This window comes from Carassius gibelio, chromosome A15 (genome assembly GCF_023724105.1).
Source record: "Carassius gibelio isolate Cgi1373 ecotype wild population from Czech Republic chromosome A15, carGib1.2-hapl.c, whole genome shotgun sequence".
NCBI lineage: Eukaryota > Metazoa > Chordata > Actinopteri > Cypriniformes > Cyprinidae > Carassius > Carassius gibelio.
The window spans coordinates 24125588-24144305 of record NC_068385.1 but is presented as its reverse complement, the minus strand read 5'-3'; the positions used below and the strand labels follow the sequence as shown (position 1 = coordinate 24144305).

Here is an 18718-nt window from a genome sequence, read left to right as displayed (position 1 = left end):
TGATTTATTTGTGATAACAGTAAACCCCGCCTACTTTGAGTTGATTGCCCATCTTAATTGAGATCGACATTGACTATAGGTCTGTTAGACTGCTGAGGCAGACCAGCTTAAAATATAACCTTACTTTTAAACCTTTTTGACATCCTAACAACAAACAAAGTACTGCGTAACAGAGTGCATCGGAGGAGTGCAAGAATTACAAATACTGTGTATTATGAATATAACATCAATGTTCTACATCTGCCTTGTTGTCATTGTCACATGACCACATGACCAAGAGACATTTTTAATGTCATATTAATGTTAAAAGCAGTGTGCTGCTCAATATTTTGCTGGATTATCTCTCACGTTTGATCAATTTAATGCATCCTTGCTGAATAAATGTATGAATCAATTACATAAACCCTACTGATTCCAAACTTTTGAACGGTATGCACTTTGTGTATATATATATATATAAAATCAGATGATATTTTTTTTACTTTTTAAGATATAATTCTCCCGTAAATAGTGTAATTAGCCACGTTTTGATAGTAGCTGGCAGTGTAGATAATATATATTTTTAAACAGCTAGACTGTCGAACGCTTCTAGTAAGTCACAGTAGACAGCAGAGAGCAAGGCAGCTCACCAGGCTTTGAAACAGAAAAAGAGACATTGGCCCAGGTATTTGAACAGGATGAATGGCTTCGATGCGGCAGGTATAATGAGGCTCGCTAAAGGACCATCTCTCAGAAACAGACTTCGTTGGTCTGGCCACTTGTTAACAAGCTTCAGCGAGGAGGACTCTGGCTCTTTTGTTCATCCCCGCCAGCTTCCACACACAGGCAGCGGCTAATTGGCTGTTAGATATATTGTTCACCTCACAACTGAGATGAACCTATCAGAGGATGTAATGAATGACAGAGCATAGCCTGCTCTCAAATCAACTCCGATGGCAGAGACCCCTCTGAAAAGAGAGAGGAATATGTATCCCGATGATGGCTTTGACAGTGGATTCTGCTCCTGCAATCTGTATACAGTCTGTACGCTGCAATAAGGTGGAAGTGAACTAGCAAATGCATTATTTCAGATGAGCTGTGTTTAACTCTGCATGACTGCAAGTGATTACTCCTGTGGCGCAATCTCAATTACTTTTCTGTGTGTGTGTGTGTGTGTGTCGGCCTGCATGTGTATGCGCTCTATCGCTCTCTTCTCCAGCAATTTTCGACGTGAGAGCATCCCAAGCGATGCACACGAGCGACCTATAAGACAATAATAGCCTATTCTATTTAAATGTATAATTTAAATTAATAATGCATTTGTATTCATCGACACTGTCATGTTCAGATTGAGTTTCGCTGTGGTTTACTCAAAGCCATCTCCTCTGTTACTGGCACCACAAACACAAATCGACGTCAGGATTGATGTTGTCGATGAAAGCTTCATATAAATCTGCCTCAAAATATGAGAGATGTAGTGAAGGATCCCGCATTTTCCATTGCTCATCTTCTTTACTGTGTACTGTCAAAATGTGGAGAGTCAGTCTTGCTCTTTCAAATGTTATACAAATGAACACACCCTTTACGAAGGAATATTGATATAAAATAATTGTCTTTTAATTGGTGTGAAATATAATTTAACCACTTCAAACCAGCATTCAGTAGTTACCACCACTGTAAGGTTACTTTGGCTGCATGTTTCACTGTTTATTACTATTATCTGTTATTTATAAATTTTTACTTATTTATTATTATTATTATTATTATTATTATTATTATTATTATTATTATTATTATTATTATTATTATTATTATTATTATCCAGTGTTTATCTAGAAAAAAACAACAACAGAAAATATTTAGAAAAAATAATTCTCAGTCATTTTTTTCAATATAGCTACATAAACATGCTTTTTAAAAATGTTACAATTAAAAAATAAAATATTTTTTATCAGTTGGTGATTAGTTTAACTATAAAACAACATCTGGTCTCAAACTAGCTGCACCTACTGGCAGATGATTCGTTATTTTTTTATTTGAAACATTTTTATTTAATGTTATATGTCCAACATTTTGTAAACACAGCTCTAACCTCTTTAAAAAAAAAATAAAAATAAAAAAATAAAACAGCATAAGACTTAAATTGACCTCCTAGGTCTGACGATTAAAATTTTTGGTTCTCGTTATTTAGCAGTTTCAATTCCAATTTTGTGTAGAAATATCATCCACACTACTTTCTTTTCACATAAAAAATGACATTTCTCTTGGTCAGGGCAGGGGTATCAAACTCAATTCCTAACCAAAAGGTCCCGTCCCCTTTTGTTCAAACGCTACTGGACTCGGGCCCTCCAGGAAACGAGTTTCTCAGTTTGACTCTCCTTCTCTCGGTGTAATGCGCACACTTACTCTTGTTGCAGTTGTTCTCCCCCTCCAGTAGAGGGCTCCAGGGTGGGTCTCCCTGGCTGGCAAAGTGTCTCATGTGCAGGTAACTGATGGTGAGGCGGATGATGGAGGCCTTGTCCAGCTGGCTGGTAATTGCCCCGGGGAGCGGAAGCATCTTGGCCAGCTCAAAGAACTCAAAGTTCTCCTTACCCCGCCGAGAACGAGCTGCATTGCGCGACTTCTCCTTCCTCATGTTCTGCAAGCTGGGAAAAAGTAAGACAGGATGGAAAAGAAAAGAAGAGAAGCGAAGGAGAAAGGATGACAGTGATTAGACAATGTTAATGTAGAAGGACGTCAAGGCAAGTTAGTGTTGTTTGATTACTGACTGATGTGTATTCCTCATAACATAAAGGGTGTGAGAAACTGATATATTATTTTATATATGCAATATAATATTATATATTTATCATAACAATACACACTCACCTAAAGGATTATTAGGAATACCTGTTCAGTTTCTCATTAATGCAATTATCTAACCAACCAATCACATGGCAGTTGCTTCAATGCATTTAGGGGTGTGGTCCTGGTCAAGACAATCTCCTGAACTCCAAACTGAATGTCAGAATGGGAAAGAAAAGTGATTTAAGCAATTTTGAGCGTGGCATGGTTGGTGGTGCCAGACGGGCTGGTCTGAGTATTTCACAATCTGCTCAGTTACTGGGATTTTCACGCACAACCATTTCTAGGGTTTACAGAGAATGGTGTGAAAAGGGAAAAACATCCAGTATGTGGGCGAAAATGCCTTGTTGATGCTAGATGTCAGAGGAGAATAGGCCGACTGATTCAAGCTGATAGAAGAGCAACTTTGACTGAATTAACCACTTGTTCCAACCGAGGTATGCAGCGAAGCATTTGTGAAGCCACAACACGCACAACCTTGAGGCGGATGGGCTACAACAGCAGAAGACCCCACCGGGTACCACTCATCTCCACTACAAATAGGAAAAAGAGGCTACAATTTGCATGAGCTCACCAAAATTGGACAGTTGAAGACTGGAAAAATGTTGACTGGTCTGATGAGTCTCGATTTCTGTTGAAACATTCAGATGGTAGAGTCAGAATTTGGCGTAAACAGAATGAGAACATGGATCCATCATGCCTTGTTACCACTGTGCAGACTGGTGGTGGTGGTGTAATGGTGTGGTGGTTGTTTTCTTGGCACACTTCAGGCCCCTTAGTGCCCCTTAGTGCCAATTGGGCATCGTTTAAATGCCACGGCCTACCTGAGCACTGTTTCTGACCATGTCCATCCCTTTATGACCACCATATACCCATTCTCTGATGGCTACTTCCAGCAGGATAATGCACCATGTCACAAAGCTTGAATCATTTCAGACTGGTTTCTTGAACATGACAATGAGTTCACCGTACTAAAATGGCCCCCACAGTCACCAGATCTCAACCCAATAGAGCATCTTTGGGATGTGGTGGAATTGGAGCTTCGTGCCCTGGATGTGCAACCCCCAAATCTCCATCAAATGCAAGATGCTATTCTATCAATATGGGCCAACATTTCTAAAGAATGCTTGCAGCACCTTGTTGAATCAATGCCATGTGGAATTAAGGCAGTTCTGAAGGCGAAAGGGGATCAAACACAGTATTAGTATGGTGTTCCTAATAATCCTTTAGGTTAGTGTAGAATATCTAATAATATAATATATAATAAAAGGTTTAGTGACTCCAGGACTTTCCAACAAAATAGTTGGCAGACACAAAGTTACGTTACGCGTTATGCTTTCAGATAATATTGCATCACTTTTAGCCGAATTAGAAATAATAAAGATGTTTAGTTGCCGTTTCTCTCTGCTTATACATACTGGTCAGAAATTATGAGATTAACGGTGGTCATTTTATTATTCTGCATTTTTTATTATTTATTTTGTATAACCCTTGTTTCGAATATTAAAAAATAAAAAAAAGATGCTGTCTGCTTAATAAAAACATTTACAGGTAACAGAAAATATTTTAATAATTTGTTATGAATTCAATACATCAAAAAATATTTATACAAACCGATAATTCAAACTTTTATAGAATCTAATATTCTATTACATGACACTTATTTTATATATATATATATATATATATATATATATATATATATATATATATATATATATATATATATATATATATATATGGCTCATAAATGTCATTTGTCATTTTTTTTTCTTTGTTTCCGTGTTCATTATTTCAGCCTCATTTGCAGGTATAAAAACATACAGAATTCATGCAAGTTGGGCGTTTTCCTTTGAACCAATATGATTCTTCAAAACACCCTTAATAGTCCCCAATAATTAATAATTAGAACAAGTTGTCTACAATTAGTTCTAATGTTGCAATGAAACAGAAGTAGCCAGATACTTCCTTCCAACTGACAAAAAGTAAGGTTGGAACATTCATTGGTTGTTGATCGGACGAAGGAACATCTTAATGCAAGCTTGCAGTTGACTGTGAGAAAAGGGCAGGTTTTAAGCACAGAATATTGAGTTGAAAAAGTCATTATAAAATGAAACGTGCATAAATGTGCATTAAAAAAAACGTGCATTTAGAAAACAGGGCGAATTTATTTATTTAGTATGATTTTTTTTTGGAGATCGCCAGTAAGCGTCAAGCTGTCACTCTAGATCTCTTTTGATCCCATCAGCTGTTCTCCAGACATCTCAGAGAATGATGGCTGATCTGTGATCAGGTTCACCAGCGTCCAATGCCTGCGTTTCTTTTCAAGGCTCCCTCCTGGGTGGTGAGCCCCAGTCTTGATTGAGGGATCGATGGAGGGAGGGGTTGTCTCGGGGGCAGGCCCAGGTAGCTGTCACTCTGATTGGATATCGACTCGCTCTCAATGGGGCCTGAGTGGAGGAATTATGTTGTCACGGCCACTCTACAATTTGTGACTGCGCTGCGAGACGGAGCCGAATGCGCCTCTCTCGCTCTCTTTCTGTGTCTGTGACATTGATTCTCATTCATCCTGCAGATGCAGGGCAGTATGAGCTCGGGAGGGAGGGAAGGCGAGGAAAAAATGTGTGTGTGTTGTGAGAGAAGAGGGCGACCCACAGAATGAAAGGGAACCGCCAAAAAGCACACACAAAAGAGTCAGCCCTTCAAATTGAAAATGGACTAATTTATTTGTTTAAACAAGACCCTGTTGTGTTTTAAGGACCGAGTGTGTAAATCAGCAAACTTGTGTGATTCAGCATTTTAACATTTTAGTTTATGTGTGTTTGTCTACATCAGGGTTTCCCAAAGGAGGGTTTGTGAGCTGATGAAAAGCTAATAATTAATTATATTCACTAGCTTAGTGCAGTTATCAAATCTAAAGCTGTGATTTAATTAAATTAATTAAATAAATTGATAGTCTGATGCACTGCATTTGATTTGTTTTTTCCTCATCGTCTGAGAACATGTCGGTTCACAGTAAACTCAACAAACTCTAATTCTGCTCGTGCTGCAAGTTTAACATGCATTTGGGAACGCGGCATATGCAAAAAAGATGTACTACTTTATGATACTGCATTTCAGCAGTGTTCTGCCAGAATAAAGACTTGAGGATGGGAAATGCTTAAAGCTTGAGTTTGAATGTTTGCAAGTGGATTTAAGACACATTAACTTTTACTGTTACAGTAGTTAAAAGTATTATCAATTTTTTACTTTTCTAGTAATATATTTCTATCTGCATTTTTGTAATTACAGTTAAAATAATAATTATTATTATTTCAAGAAATTATAAGTATTATAAAAAATTGGTAAAACACTTGTGTGGATGTAATGTGGACTGAGGCCCTGTGAGATTTCTCGGTGTGTAAATATCATTGTTCAAGTAAAAAAGTCTCCGAGCACATCTCATTGTTGTACTAAGATGGCCCTGGAGGCTTCAGTCAATACAGAGCCATTGATTCTGTTGAGTTTTATATCCTCCACAGCTGAGCAGACATTAATAATTCTACTAAAACTTAGTTAATCTCCTGCTAATGGATCCAAACCAGGGGCTTACACTGAGCCGAGGCAGGAGCCAAAGCGCAAAAGAGAAATGGAATTGTTAGCTACTGTATGTGTTCGGGAAGACTGTTCATTTGATGCATCAAAGTGTGTGTGTGTGTGTGTGTGCGTGCGTGCGTGTGTGTGTGTGTGTGTGTGTGTGTGTGTGTGTGTGGAATGTCTCAAAAGCCCCTTTCACACTGCCATTCCGGCAAATACAGGGGTAAAGTGTTCCTGTAATTGTTCCCTGGTCGCTAGATTTGGCACTTTCACACTGCCAGTGATGACCCGGTATATATGCGTGCTTTCACACACAACCCTTGAAGATCCCGTAACGACACGTGACATCAGCGTGTGACGTGTAATGTACGAGTCGACAACTCTTGGCACGTTATATTTTAACTGAAGCAAGCAAACGATCTCAGCATCAGCGCGGAAAGTGAGGAACTAACTGATCTCTGCTTCATTACAGTTTGCACATATGTTTTCGTCGCGAACGTTGATCTTCCTTCAAAACAGCCGGTAAAAGAGTCGCGCGATAACGCGCGTCATCACTTCGACACGGCATTGGATCTGGCTTTTGTTCACACAGCGCTCGTTCCGGATCGATTACCGCAATGTTACTAGGTCCCCGACCCGGGTTCAATTCAGTAATCAATTCCGGGACGTGGTTGCTTTCACACAGAAGGTGACCCGGCAATGTTACGGGAATATTGCGGGTCCGACGTGCAGTGTGAAAGGGGCTAAAGTAATATTTTCTTGTTGAGTTTCACACAATTGTCTTCCATGTTTTAATTTCAACATTAAACTTATGTTTTGTAGTTATGAATGAAATTGATTAGACTTTCTTTTTTCCATTTTTCTTTTCTTTTTTTTTGAGTATTACAATTTTATTAAATCATAAAGGAACAATTCTAATTTGGCGGGGAAAAAAATAAATTTGGGGCAAAAAGAAAGATTTCACGGGACCCCTAAAAATACATTTTTGTTGACGAGGTGTTAAATTCTATCATGATTTCAATTAATTAGCCTTTTTGATTACTAAAATCTAATTTAAGCATAGAAATTTTAAAAAAGAAAATAATCCATGAATAAAATGAAAAAAGAAAGAAGTGTCTTTGATGTTTGTGTGAAGGTGTGTTTGTCCTCACCAGGGTAAAGTGGGTGGTTTGGCGAGGAGCCCCTGTAGGAAGTCCCACTCCACGCTCACACACTTTCCCTCGCTGACGAACGGCATGGCCGCCATCACGCCCCCTATGGGCCGCCACCTCTAACTCAGGCTGTGATTGGCCGAGGCTATGTCAGTCCGAGACCCCCAACAGAAGAGCTGAAAGACAACAGAACAGAAGGAAGAGAGAAATGAGTATTGAAATAAACTGCTATGACGTGAACTAGATTTTTACATTTTATGATGGACGACTGTGTTCTGAGAGTTTTTTTGCATACTCATATGCCGATCTGGGTGGCAGATCAGTTGTGCGAATCGGCATAGACCACAAAATGTGTCAAGACTGATTTCAGATGCTGTCCTGAGTCTGGTCTTGAGTCCTACAACAGTGAATAATAGTATTACTTGCCTTAACAAACACCTCCGATAAATTCATATAATCCATTTAAATTCATATAATCCATTTAATTTCCAAATTACATTAACTGAGTTTTGAAAGAGTAGCAAACACTTTTTACTATTATTAAAATATATGGTTGAAAGTATAGGACTATAATACATGACATATCCACGCAGTATCTTACAAGCACAAGTGTGTTTCAAATATGCTACAGACAATTTTAAAATATTGATTCTAGGGGTGTCAACGAGTAAGGATTTTCATAGTCATATCAGAATTTTCAAATCTTGCAGATATTTGACTGATAGTCGAATCATATGTTTGGGGGCGGGGCTAAATACATTGAGTCAAGTCAGAGTCAGACATTCGACAGCCATAATTACTGACGTTAACACACAGGGAAAATGTGTAATGAATGCCTCGCAGATACAAACGGGGTAAATAATGTTTTTATGTTTTGATTAAGATTTGATTTTGATTAAAAATTATGATTTGAGCGCTCACATATAGTCAAAATGAAGGCAAACGTACCGTTTTGGAACAAATCAGTTGAATGAATGATTCAATGACTCACTAATTCATTTAGAAATAATCTAATCTATCAGTGCTTTGAATGAAAACCGTCAGCTTGTTCATTCTTGACATTCAGTGTTTTTGTATGCATTGGTTTAAAGAACGATTCAATGACTCATTAATAATGCACATCAGCCAAATTTCAGTTTCCGACCTCACTTGTCGTGAAGCACAAAAGAAGTAAAACAGCATTTACATGTTATCAAAAAGCTGTTTAAATTTTTATATACTGCATTGGTGTTCATCAGACAGTACCAAATATAAGAGTACACAGACAAGAGAGCCGGTTCCAGATTCTTCCTTTGCTATTCACTGTCTCTTAACAAAACAGCCTGTTCTAGAGTGTCTTACAGTTAACAATTTGTGACAATACAAGCAATAAAGCAGTTGAGATATGCAATAGAGAATATGTGGGTATACTGTATGTATATTTATAAAGCTAGACATAGTTTTATATCCAACTTTACAAAAAGAGCTGGGCAATAATGTAGATATATTTTGTGATGAAATTAAAAACAATATAAAATCAGGCAATTAACTCTGCTAAACAGTGTGTATCGCTTTATGTATGTGAGAATGTGACATACATGCAACTTTATATATAAAGCTGTGTTTACATTTTGCAACAGTGTAAACACTCAAGCAGTTTGTATATAGTACATATCACTTAAAGCTGCGGTAGGGAACTTGTGACACTCTAGCGGTTAATAAACAGAACTGCTTGCGTCTTGCGGAAGAACATCGTAGCCGGAACTACTTCTCTCTGTTTATGTCTATGAAGAATCACAAAGGTATACTGGGTTACTCCGCCGTGGTACCCCCGAAGCAATCTAAAATAGTCCGAATATAAACACTTATTATAGGTGCACCCTAGTGATTCAGGACAAGCTAAAAACACGGTTTGGAAAATGGATTCATGGTGTACTCGCTTATTATATACATTTTTCTACATTTTGAACACAAACAAAGTTACGGACCGCAGCTCTGATTGGTTGTTTCTTACCGGGAGCGATGTATGCAAATGGCAATGTCAGGACATAATGACAGGTTTAACAAATATGTAAAAAATATATTTTTACAAAAGTTACCTACTGCAGCTTTAATGCTGGTATGTACCAGTTTGGATATACAGTGTTATTATTATTACTATCTTTTCTCTTTAAATCCAACTGGTCTTGTGGATGTAAAGTACAGAAAATCCCAAATAACAAACCCACACAAAAACAGACTCCATTTCCGTGAGTTTCCAGGGCTTTTTGGCCTCAGTGCTCGTCTTTATGACATTTAAAGGGCCAGTGTGCCCTCCGGCTGCGTGATGCCATACCCACAGGCGTGAATTGCCCGCTGGCCAGCTCTGGGTAGATCACAACACAGCCCTTACACTACCACTTTGACCTGACCTGGCACAGTACAAACACACAAACAGCACAAAGTCAGCGGATTCATCATATGCGTCCATGCCACCTCTGGCACAACATGAACTTGTATAAAGCCCTGTTCATTTCAGGTGAGCCCAAGAAAAGTACTATTACATCATAGCTCACAACAGCTTAGCATGAGCTGCAGAGACTGTATGAGGTGTGCTTTAATGTCCTTGTTAGCTTAAAACAATTATTTGACCCTGTTCTGATGCCCAGAAGAGAATTTTAATACAATAAAAAAAATATATAGGTGTAGAATCAATTTTAACTCAGAAATTGTTAGCAAATTTCACAAATAATTAAAAAGAATTGGCAAATAACACATTCAACTGTGGCCAAATGGTGACATTTCATGCTTCTCAGATTGTTCTTCTAGATGACGATGTCAAAATGAAACATCAGAACTCTTAAATTACTTGATATGAAACAACACTTGCACCAGATTTTGCACATATAAGAGATCAGAAGCATGCACGGACAAGTACATGTGAAGGAGCGCAATCAGCATTAGGAGCTGTACCACACACACATCCTGGTCTTTAGCCTATCGCGCCTCATCTAATCGCGTGCAGGATCTCTGCAGACATAATGGAGGTCCTGTCCAGCGTAATTGTTCAATTAACTCTGTAACCTTGATGCAAGGTGTGCCCATTCATGCCCTTCACAAACAGACAATGGTATCAGAGAAGGTCACGGTCTGCTGTGAAATTCAACCATAAAGTGACTTTCCACATCCTTACTGAGAAAGAGAGGCAGTGTCCTCCACTGAAGGACTGGACTTTTACAGGATAAACATTTATGGAAGTGTTAGAGCTGCTTCATATATTTGTGAAAGTACTTGGTCAATCAATATGCTTTTTGCAATTTTAAATTATTTACCATTTTACCATGTTTTCTAGGCATCATTCATTTAAGTCAATGGATTCCACTGCAACTAGCTCTGGAACGCACTTACTTTCATTGTATGAACAGATTTCTTTAAAATAACTTATTTTTTCTGTTCTGCAGAAGAATGAAAATCATTCAGGTTTGGAAATGTCGTTTTAGCCCTTCTCGCATACTCTGTAAAAATGATTGTGCAATTTAATTATCTCAATGACATTCTGCATTAGATTCGGTTCGAACAGAGCCAGCACAATGGACAACTGTATGGATTAAAAAAAAAAAAAAAATACTTATTTAAACTTTAAAACATTTTATAATCCCAAAGACTTCAATGAAATACAAGTGTGTGCTTGTGTGTGTTTACATAAATCAACAAATTTGGAGAAAAAAAAAAAAACATGAGTATTTTATAATATTTCATATTTTAAGTAACTTTCATTTTCATATTTGTTCGTTTTAAATTTCAATATTTCTATTTAGCTTTATTTGTGCTTCATTTGTAGTTTTAGTAATTTTACAACTTTTCTAATTTACAGTCATTTCAAGTTTTTTTTTTTTTTTACATTCAATCATTAATTTCAATTACAGGCTTTTTAAAAATAGTTTTAGTGAATGATAACAACAGAATAGGTAAACGATGACAGAATTAGTATTTTTTAATGCTAATATTGTTTTAATAGCAACAAGGGTGTGGATCCTAACTACAGCGTGTGTGAACTTTGTGTGGCTTGTATGCGGTGTTATTTGGCTCAAGCCGGGGTACGAGAGCAAACCAAGCCTGGGTGTGCGTTTGGATGAGCCTGTGGCTGTTTGTTTTCAGAGGGGATGGTTAATTAGGGCCTCCAGCTGTCAGAGGTTCGTTAGTGCGCTCCACCCCCTCCCTATGGAGCCACCAAATTGGGAAAATGAACACATTTAAGCCAGTCTGCACGGAGACAATACACCACACACACACAAACTCCCTCTCTCTTCTCTCTCCCAACAACATTTATTGGTCCCACATTTCCAGAGCAGATGTAACACTGCCATTCCATCCTAAATGTCACATGCAGTGGTATGAGGATGTGTGAAGGACCTCAGGAACGCTCTGGATTATTCATTTCTCGTAATGCAGGGTGACTCTGGTGACTTTGACCTTTGAATGCCTTTGACAGAAGAAGAAAACCATTCCTGTATGTGGCCACCGGGCACTTTCTCTCGCACGTTCCTGGCACCCGCCTCCTTTTTCTTAATAAATCTAAACAGCAAACAGCTGTGGCGGGCCAGTCACATCACACAGCTCTCTAGCCATAACTGTCGAGACTAAGGTGACCATATGAGCCATTTTCACAGGACGCGTCCTTGCCAGGATTTTTATATTGACTGAAATATCCAGATTTTGGCTGTTTGTGCTGTGCAGATCGATCATTGTATGACATTCATAAGAGCTATAGAGAGCAGAGCTGATGGTTCCTTATTTATTAAAATCACTCTCTTGGTACTTTGGTGTCACGCAGTGATCGGTGCACAGCGACGCTTCAAGTTAATGAACGAACAAACACCTAACATGTACATGTATTTGCATTGCTTTCACCGTTCTCTGTAGATCACACCTTCTAACACACCACGATCGGTTGATTATGTACCATACCTGCATGTTATTGGTCAAACTACTTTGGATGTTTTAGGCAATATAGAAATCTTGGCAAGGACGCGTCCTGGGAAAATGGCTCTTATGGTCACCCTAGTCTAGAGGTTAATCTGACACTGAGAGATCGACTACTGATGCTGAAATCCATCATCCATCCAATCCATTGGTCTGCAGCACCAACTCACCCAAAAACAACAGTTCAGTCATCCTTTACTCATCTTTTACTCTTCATTTACTCATGAAACACATTCATCAAATGGCTTCAGAATATTTGAAGTCGGAAAGCTAAACTTGCATGGAAAACAAAAGAAATCTTTGACATTTTTCCATTTGTGTATTGCGGAAGAAAGCAATAGCAGTATGTAATGATAAGAAGGTGAAGACCTAGAATTAGTTTACCAGTACAATATCAAATTTGTTGTAGAATTTACAACTGCTAGTACATTTTACTAATAATATGAAACAAGTTGAATTAAAAGTGGAATTTTGAGTAAGAAAGAGTATTTTCTCGTTGTTTTCCCCTCACATGCCATATGCTGTCCTCTGACAATTTATTCTTCAAAAGTGAAAGTCAATCAATATCTTCCATATTCATTTACTGTTAATGTTCATTGTGGCTTGTCACCTGAACAGCAAATATCACTGCTTTAAAGTTCAACGCGTCGATTTCCAATGCAATTCTGTAAGTCCAGTTTGTTCTCTTGTAAAAACGGTTTAATTTCCAGCAAACTTTGGCTCAATTAATATCAGGAAAAAAAAAAATAAAAAGAAAAAAAAAAAAGTTATTGGTTGTCATTTCTGTAAGGGCTGCTAAAGTCGCAAAAACAAAGTATTTATGCTACTAAAACCATCCGAGAGAACAAAAGTCATCTTTAAAAGATTAACACAGAGTCATGAATAAAAGAAAATGTCAATAATTTCATTCCTCTCAGTCTTCGATGCATATCGAGGTAATATGTTATATAAATAACTGCAGAAATGATGTTATAACTTGTAACAGTAAATTAAATCTGCTTTTGAAATTATTAATCCGATATCTTTGAAGTGCAAATAGTTCAGCAACACACACACACACACACACACACACATATATACTGCATGTAGTTTTCCATCAATATGGAGCTTTTTCTGCAGAATACTAATTTCTCTTCGCATCTCTCTGCATTTGAAGTCCAGCATTAGAAAGTCAGATGTTGTCTCGTTTTCTCTGAGCGCTGATAAATCAGCTCCGGTCAACAGCAGTTCTCTCTCCCCATCTCATTTAACTGGAGCTCTCTCTCTCTCGCTGGACACGGTTTGCTCTCGTGGTTTGCTGCTGACCTTGGCAGCTTCCCATCACTCCCAGTCCAAGGTTCCTCTCAAATCCTCCGAGCTGGAGGCTGCGTCTTCATCTTCACCTGCAGGCCCATTAATTATCAAATGGAATCAATACCCCATTTGATTAGATCAAACTGACCTTACACGCCCGACCCGCAGCGGTGAAGCAGAAAGCGGAACGGATGCTCGACTGGTCCCGGAGATCTTCCATTCATCATAACTTTTGTGTTTCTTTTTAGATAAAATTTTAATTATCAAAACAGTGACTAACTGAAAGCTTGAGAGAGGAAAATGCATGAGTAATTTTATGATTTCCTCAGCCCTTGCAGCTCTAAGGACACACGCAATCATTCAACAGTGAGAAAATGAAGTGTTCACAAAGAATGATAACAGCATCTCTTTCTCTCTATGTTTTGTACTTGTCTCTGTGTCTTGACATGTGTCTGGTCCAGATATTATATAAGTTCTGCCAACATAAATCAGATATTTCAGTATGAATATGTCTTGTTCAGTTCCAAGACTGAATGATCTATATTTCAGCGAATCTGGTTGGATGTACACAATTTTATTTAGATTGTATTTAAATTGAAAGATTTGGAAATTGGAAAAATCCGCATTTGAAAATAGAAAAGACTTGCATTGTAGTTAATCGAATACTGCTAAATCTGACACACACACAGGTCCCGAAACACACACAGATTCACACAGCCAGACATCGCTGTGCAGATGATGTCAGAGAAAAGTCTAGTCTATATCCAGGCAGATTAGTGCACATTAGTGCATTTAAACATCTCTGTATCAAGCAGAGTACCATTTGCGAGTACAGTGAGGATACGAGGATTGTGCACTATTATGGATACATTTAGAGTGTGTGTTTTTTCCCTTTTCTTCCCTACATGGACAACTCGCAATATATTAAACCGATACATAATTTTATTGTCAAATAATAACATTTTCCCCAAAAATGTTAATTTAATAACAAAAAAGGATTTTTTTTTCCAATGTCTCAATCGAAAAATTAAAAAAAAAAAAAAAAAAAAAAGTATATATATATATATATATATATATATATATATATATATATATATATATATATAATTATATATGTTAATAGTTTGTTTTTTGGGGGGGTGAGATGCAACCTAAACATTTTCATGAGATACACCCTTGGTTTCAAAAATATACTGACTGTCAAAAACATATCTGAGTGTCGTAAGGTGCTCTCTCTCTCTCACTTGTGTGATGCTCATGTACAGGTTACGGATGATGAGCGATCATTTCAAGGCTGCAGTAGGTCAAAAGCAGTACGTACGATCACATCTTCTTGACTGCAGAAGACTGAGGGGTCTGTGTATCGACAGGGGCTCTTGTTTGTGTGTGTGTGTTTATAAAGACATATTGATGTGTGTGTGTGTGTGTGTTTGTGGTGTGTGTATGTTGAGTATATAAATATCCACGCGTGTCCCTGCAGAGCTGGGCGTGAGTGGCAGGAAGTGGTTATGTAAGGAGTCACCACGGGCTGCAGTGGACAGCCTGACCACAGATCAGGTCAACCAAGTGTGACACCAACAGCTTCTCACTGACACCTCGCTGACACTGTCTGTCACCAGGCCTGTCTGTCCCGCTCCAAGTGTGTGTGTGTTTGTGTGTGACGGCCTTTATGGTCCTATAGCTCCCTCGTACATACCTGCATGACTTCTATCAATTCTCTCTGGACGTTCTTTTCCGAGATGCCTCCGAATGCGGATATAATCTTCGGATGTGTATGCATTACTAACAGGCCAGCTCGCTCTCAATAAAATGGCATTTTTGGGTCTGTGATTAATGCAGTTACAATATGTTAAATTATATTAACCATCAGTAACATGTTTTCTTCAGAAAACATAGTCCCGCCAGAATGTGTAAAAAAAATAAAAATAAAAAATTATAATAATAATAATTAACCATCAGTAACATGTATTCTTCAGAAAACATAGTCCCGCCAGAATGTAAAAAATAAAAAAATAAAAAATAAAGAAGAAAAAAAGAAAGAAAGACAATTTATCCTCGCAAAGATAAGCAATAAAAACTGTAAAAATAAATAAATAAATAAAATAAAATGTTTTAGGTAACCCAAAATGTGCTATCTGTACTGTAGTAGGCTAACATCTTAATAAACAGCTTTTATTCAAGTGAAAAAAATGTTTTAACATGACTAAATAATGTTGCATTACTCTACATAATAACAGTAATTTTAAACCGGTAGCCTATGTTAGGTAGAAAATCATTTTCACTTTTACACTGTGTTCAGACAATTACATTTAAAGAGCAACCGGTAGATTTCCAGACGGATATGAAACCATTGACTGAAACACTCACCCAAAGCAAAATGATGAAAAGAAAACAGCAAGTAAACTTCCAACCTCCTAAGCCTAAAATGACAGAGTCCCGAGCAAGTCCTCTCACTTGTTGTGCTTTTCCTGGGCAACTGCTCCCATAGTAAGTCTGAAAGTGTCAAAATAATTCCTGCCCTGTGAATCCCAACTGTCCAGCATTGCTGTAAAACAAATAAACGAAGTGAATTTTCTGTTTATTAATCAATCTAGCTGGAAAATACACAGTATAAATGAAAATAGTACTTACACTTTACAATATAGTTATTTACCTTGTAACAACTTTGTAAGTACATAGTAAGTACAGAGTAATAATGAAAAATGGATTTAATGTAAAAAAAAATTGTGGAGCTGCTTAAAAATACACAAATTAATATATAGAAAATAAGGTTTAAGGTGATTTGATTGCAATTTAAAGCATTGCCAATATCAAAAGAATTTAGCAAAATGCATGACAAAATAATAACAGTAAGATAAATTATTATTATTACAATTATTATTATAACTCTACTTGTTACAATATGAATGATGCATTTTTTCAAGTTTGTAATTTTTTTTATTTTTCTTCACAAAAAGTAAAAAAAAAAAAAAAAGTAGAACTGAATTAAAACATCTTTACAAACTATTTAGATTCTTTAACAATCCCATGCGAAGCCCAAACTGACTAATGAAGGAGAAGGTTAATATTTACCCGTGCTTTTCATTCCTAATATAAATCCAGTCATTTAGAAGAAGCTGTTAATTTCCAAAGACATCAGATAACAGAAGACGGCCGTCTCGCCGCTACCATTCACTCCCTTCCACACAACACGCCGCCCATGCACAGCGCCCTGATCTTGTAAAATCCACTAATTAAGTGAGAGATGATGTTTGAGAGCGAGCCGAGGCGGTTCGCACAATTAACCCCAGCGTTCCTCCCCTCCGTTCCCAATAGGGAGAAAGACAAGTGCACTTATGAGCAAAGTGTCTTTCCCAAAAACTTTCCCAGGAAGCCAAGCCTCCATGCATGCAGCCATCAACAAGTCTAAGAGGAGAAAGGAGAAACCCTTGGAATGGATCTACACCAGTGAGACTTCAAACTGTCAGATGTGCATGTGACAGTCTGGCATGTGGACGTCAACATGGACTAGAACAAGAGGAAGTTGTGTTTCCCACTACAAGGGGACTCACCTGATGTGCATGTCCTCCCAGCTGTTTCGGGGGCAGATGTTTCCCTCCTCCTCTTCCTCAGATGCCTCGGACCCGTCCGGATACCCGAACCAGTGACCCTCCCCTCCGCTAACTCTACATTCTAGGACCCTCGTGCTCCCACACACACACACACACACTCACGAGGTGTGACAAGGGGGTCAGACGGGGCCAAGAACAATCCCAGCTGCCGGCACAAAAGAGCAGTCGAATACACAGCGGTCTGCTGCCGCAAGAGTGTGTGTGTGTGTGTTTGTGGACTTCTGACCACGCTCTCACTCTCTCTCCTCCCTCACTTCCCAAGCGGGATCGCCTCTGATATGACTGGAGTGAGAGGATGCGAGTCTGTTTCCTTCTCTGGCGTGCTCCCCACTTTGGCTCTCTCTCTCGCTCCTCGTTGAGCTTCTTTTCTTTTAATTTCCTCTTGGGAAAGCTGCACACACCAGTCGTCTCTTCACCCGCTCCCCCTCTCTCTCTCTCTCTCCTCAATCACCAGTCAATATAAAAGAAATGCTTGTAGCCCCCCCTCTCTCTCGTTCACACTCCCTCCTCCCCACTGCCCTCACTTTTCTTTCTCACTGTCAAAGCTGCCTTTCAGATGCTGATTAGCACACCGAGTAAAAGAGAGCGAGGGAGAGTGGAGTCAGGGCTAGCGTTCGGCTAAGATTCCGTCACATTCGACTTGAACAACACTTCTTTCAGACAAACACATACTTTAGTCTCCGTCCTCAGCGTAACTGCTCTATTGATATCATCTTGCCCCAACGGGCTCATGCTAACAAACACTGAGCGAGTAAACCCTCCCCCGTTCATTCTTCTTGCCCTCAAACACTACTCAGAATATTGATACATCACCCCTCCTCTTTTCTTTCCTCAGTTTCTCTCTCTCTCCATCACTCTCTTTCTCCACTGAATACTGATAGGCTGTCTAGTCCGTGGTCTGGGTTTCAAATTCTCATTCTCTCTCTCTCTCTCTCTCTCTTTCTTTTTCTTCCGTGCACTCGGACAAAAGCTCTTCGCAACATAAAAGCAAAAACGGCAGAAGTTAATGCACGGGGCACAACATAAATTCACTTAAGCACCGTTTCAGATTATGTCACGCCAAAAATTGGTGTAAGCGCTCCGGAAGGAGGAGAAAAGAACGCCTGCGGCTGTAAAACATGAAAATGTGATGCAGAGGTGATGGGATATTAGGAAAACAAAAAAATTGGTTTGAGAACTCTTACTTTTGCTGCTGTCAGGGAGCGGGACAGAAAGAAATAGTGAAAGAGAGAAATAAAGGAGAGCGGGACGGTCCAGACTATAGAAGACTCCCACAGAAGTCTAAACAGTTCTGTCAAACACACATCTGAAAGCACAAAAACA

General features: G+C 38.5%; 1 protein-coding gene across 2 annotated transcripts in view; it reads right to left on the bottom strand.

Annotated features, from left to right (window-relative positions):
* LOC128028758 (neuronal PAS domain-containing protein 1-like) overlaps positions 1-17761 on the bottom strand; it is a 47042-nt gene extending 29281 nt beyond the window's left edge. The window contains exons 1-3 of one of the 2 annotated variants that reach the window (XM_052616077.1): positions 17336-17761; positions 7551-7726; positions 2386-2624 (exon numbers count right to left, since the gene is read on the bottom strand). In XM_052616077.1, the coding sequence (XP_052472037.1) occupies positions 2386-2624; positions 7551-7645 (334 nt within the window). In that variant the 5' untranslated portion in view covers positions 7646-7726; positions 17336-17761. Of the gene's footprint in view, positions 1-2385; positions 2625-3397; positions 3455-7550; positions 7727-17335 lie in introns of those variants that run through there. The other variant, XM_052616078.1, reaches the window with a different exon arrangement.
* Positions 17762-18718: the final 957 nt, after the last annotated feature.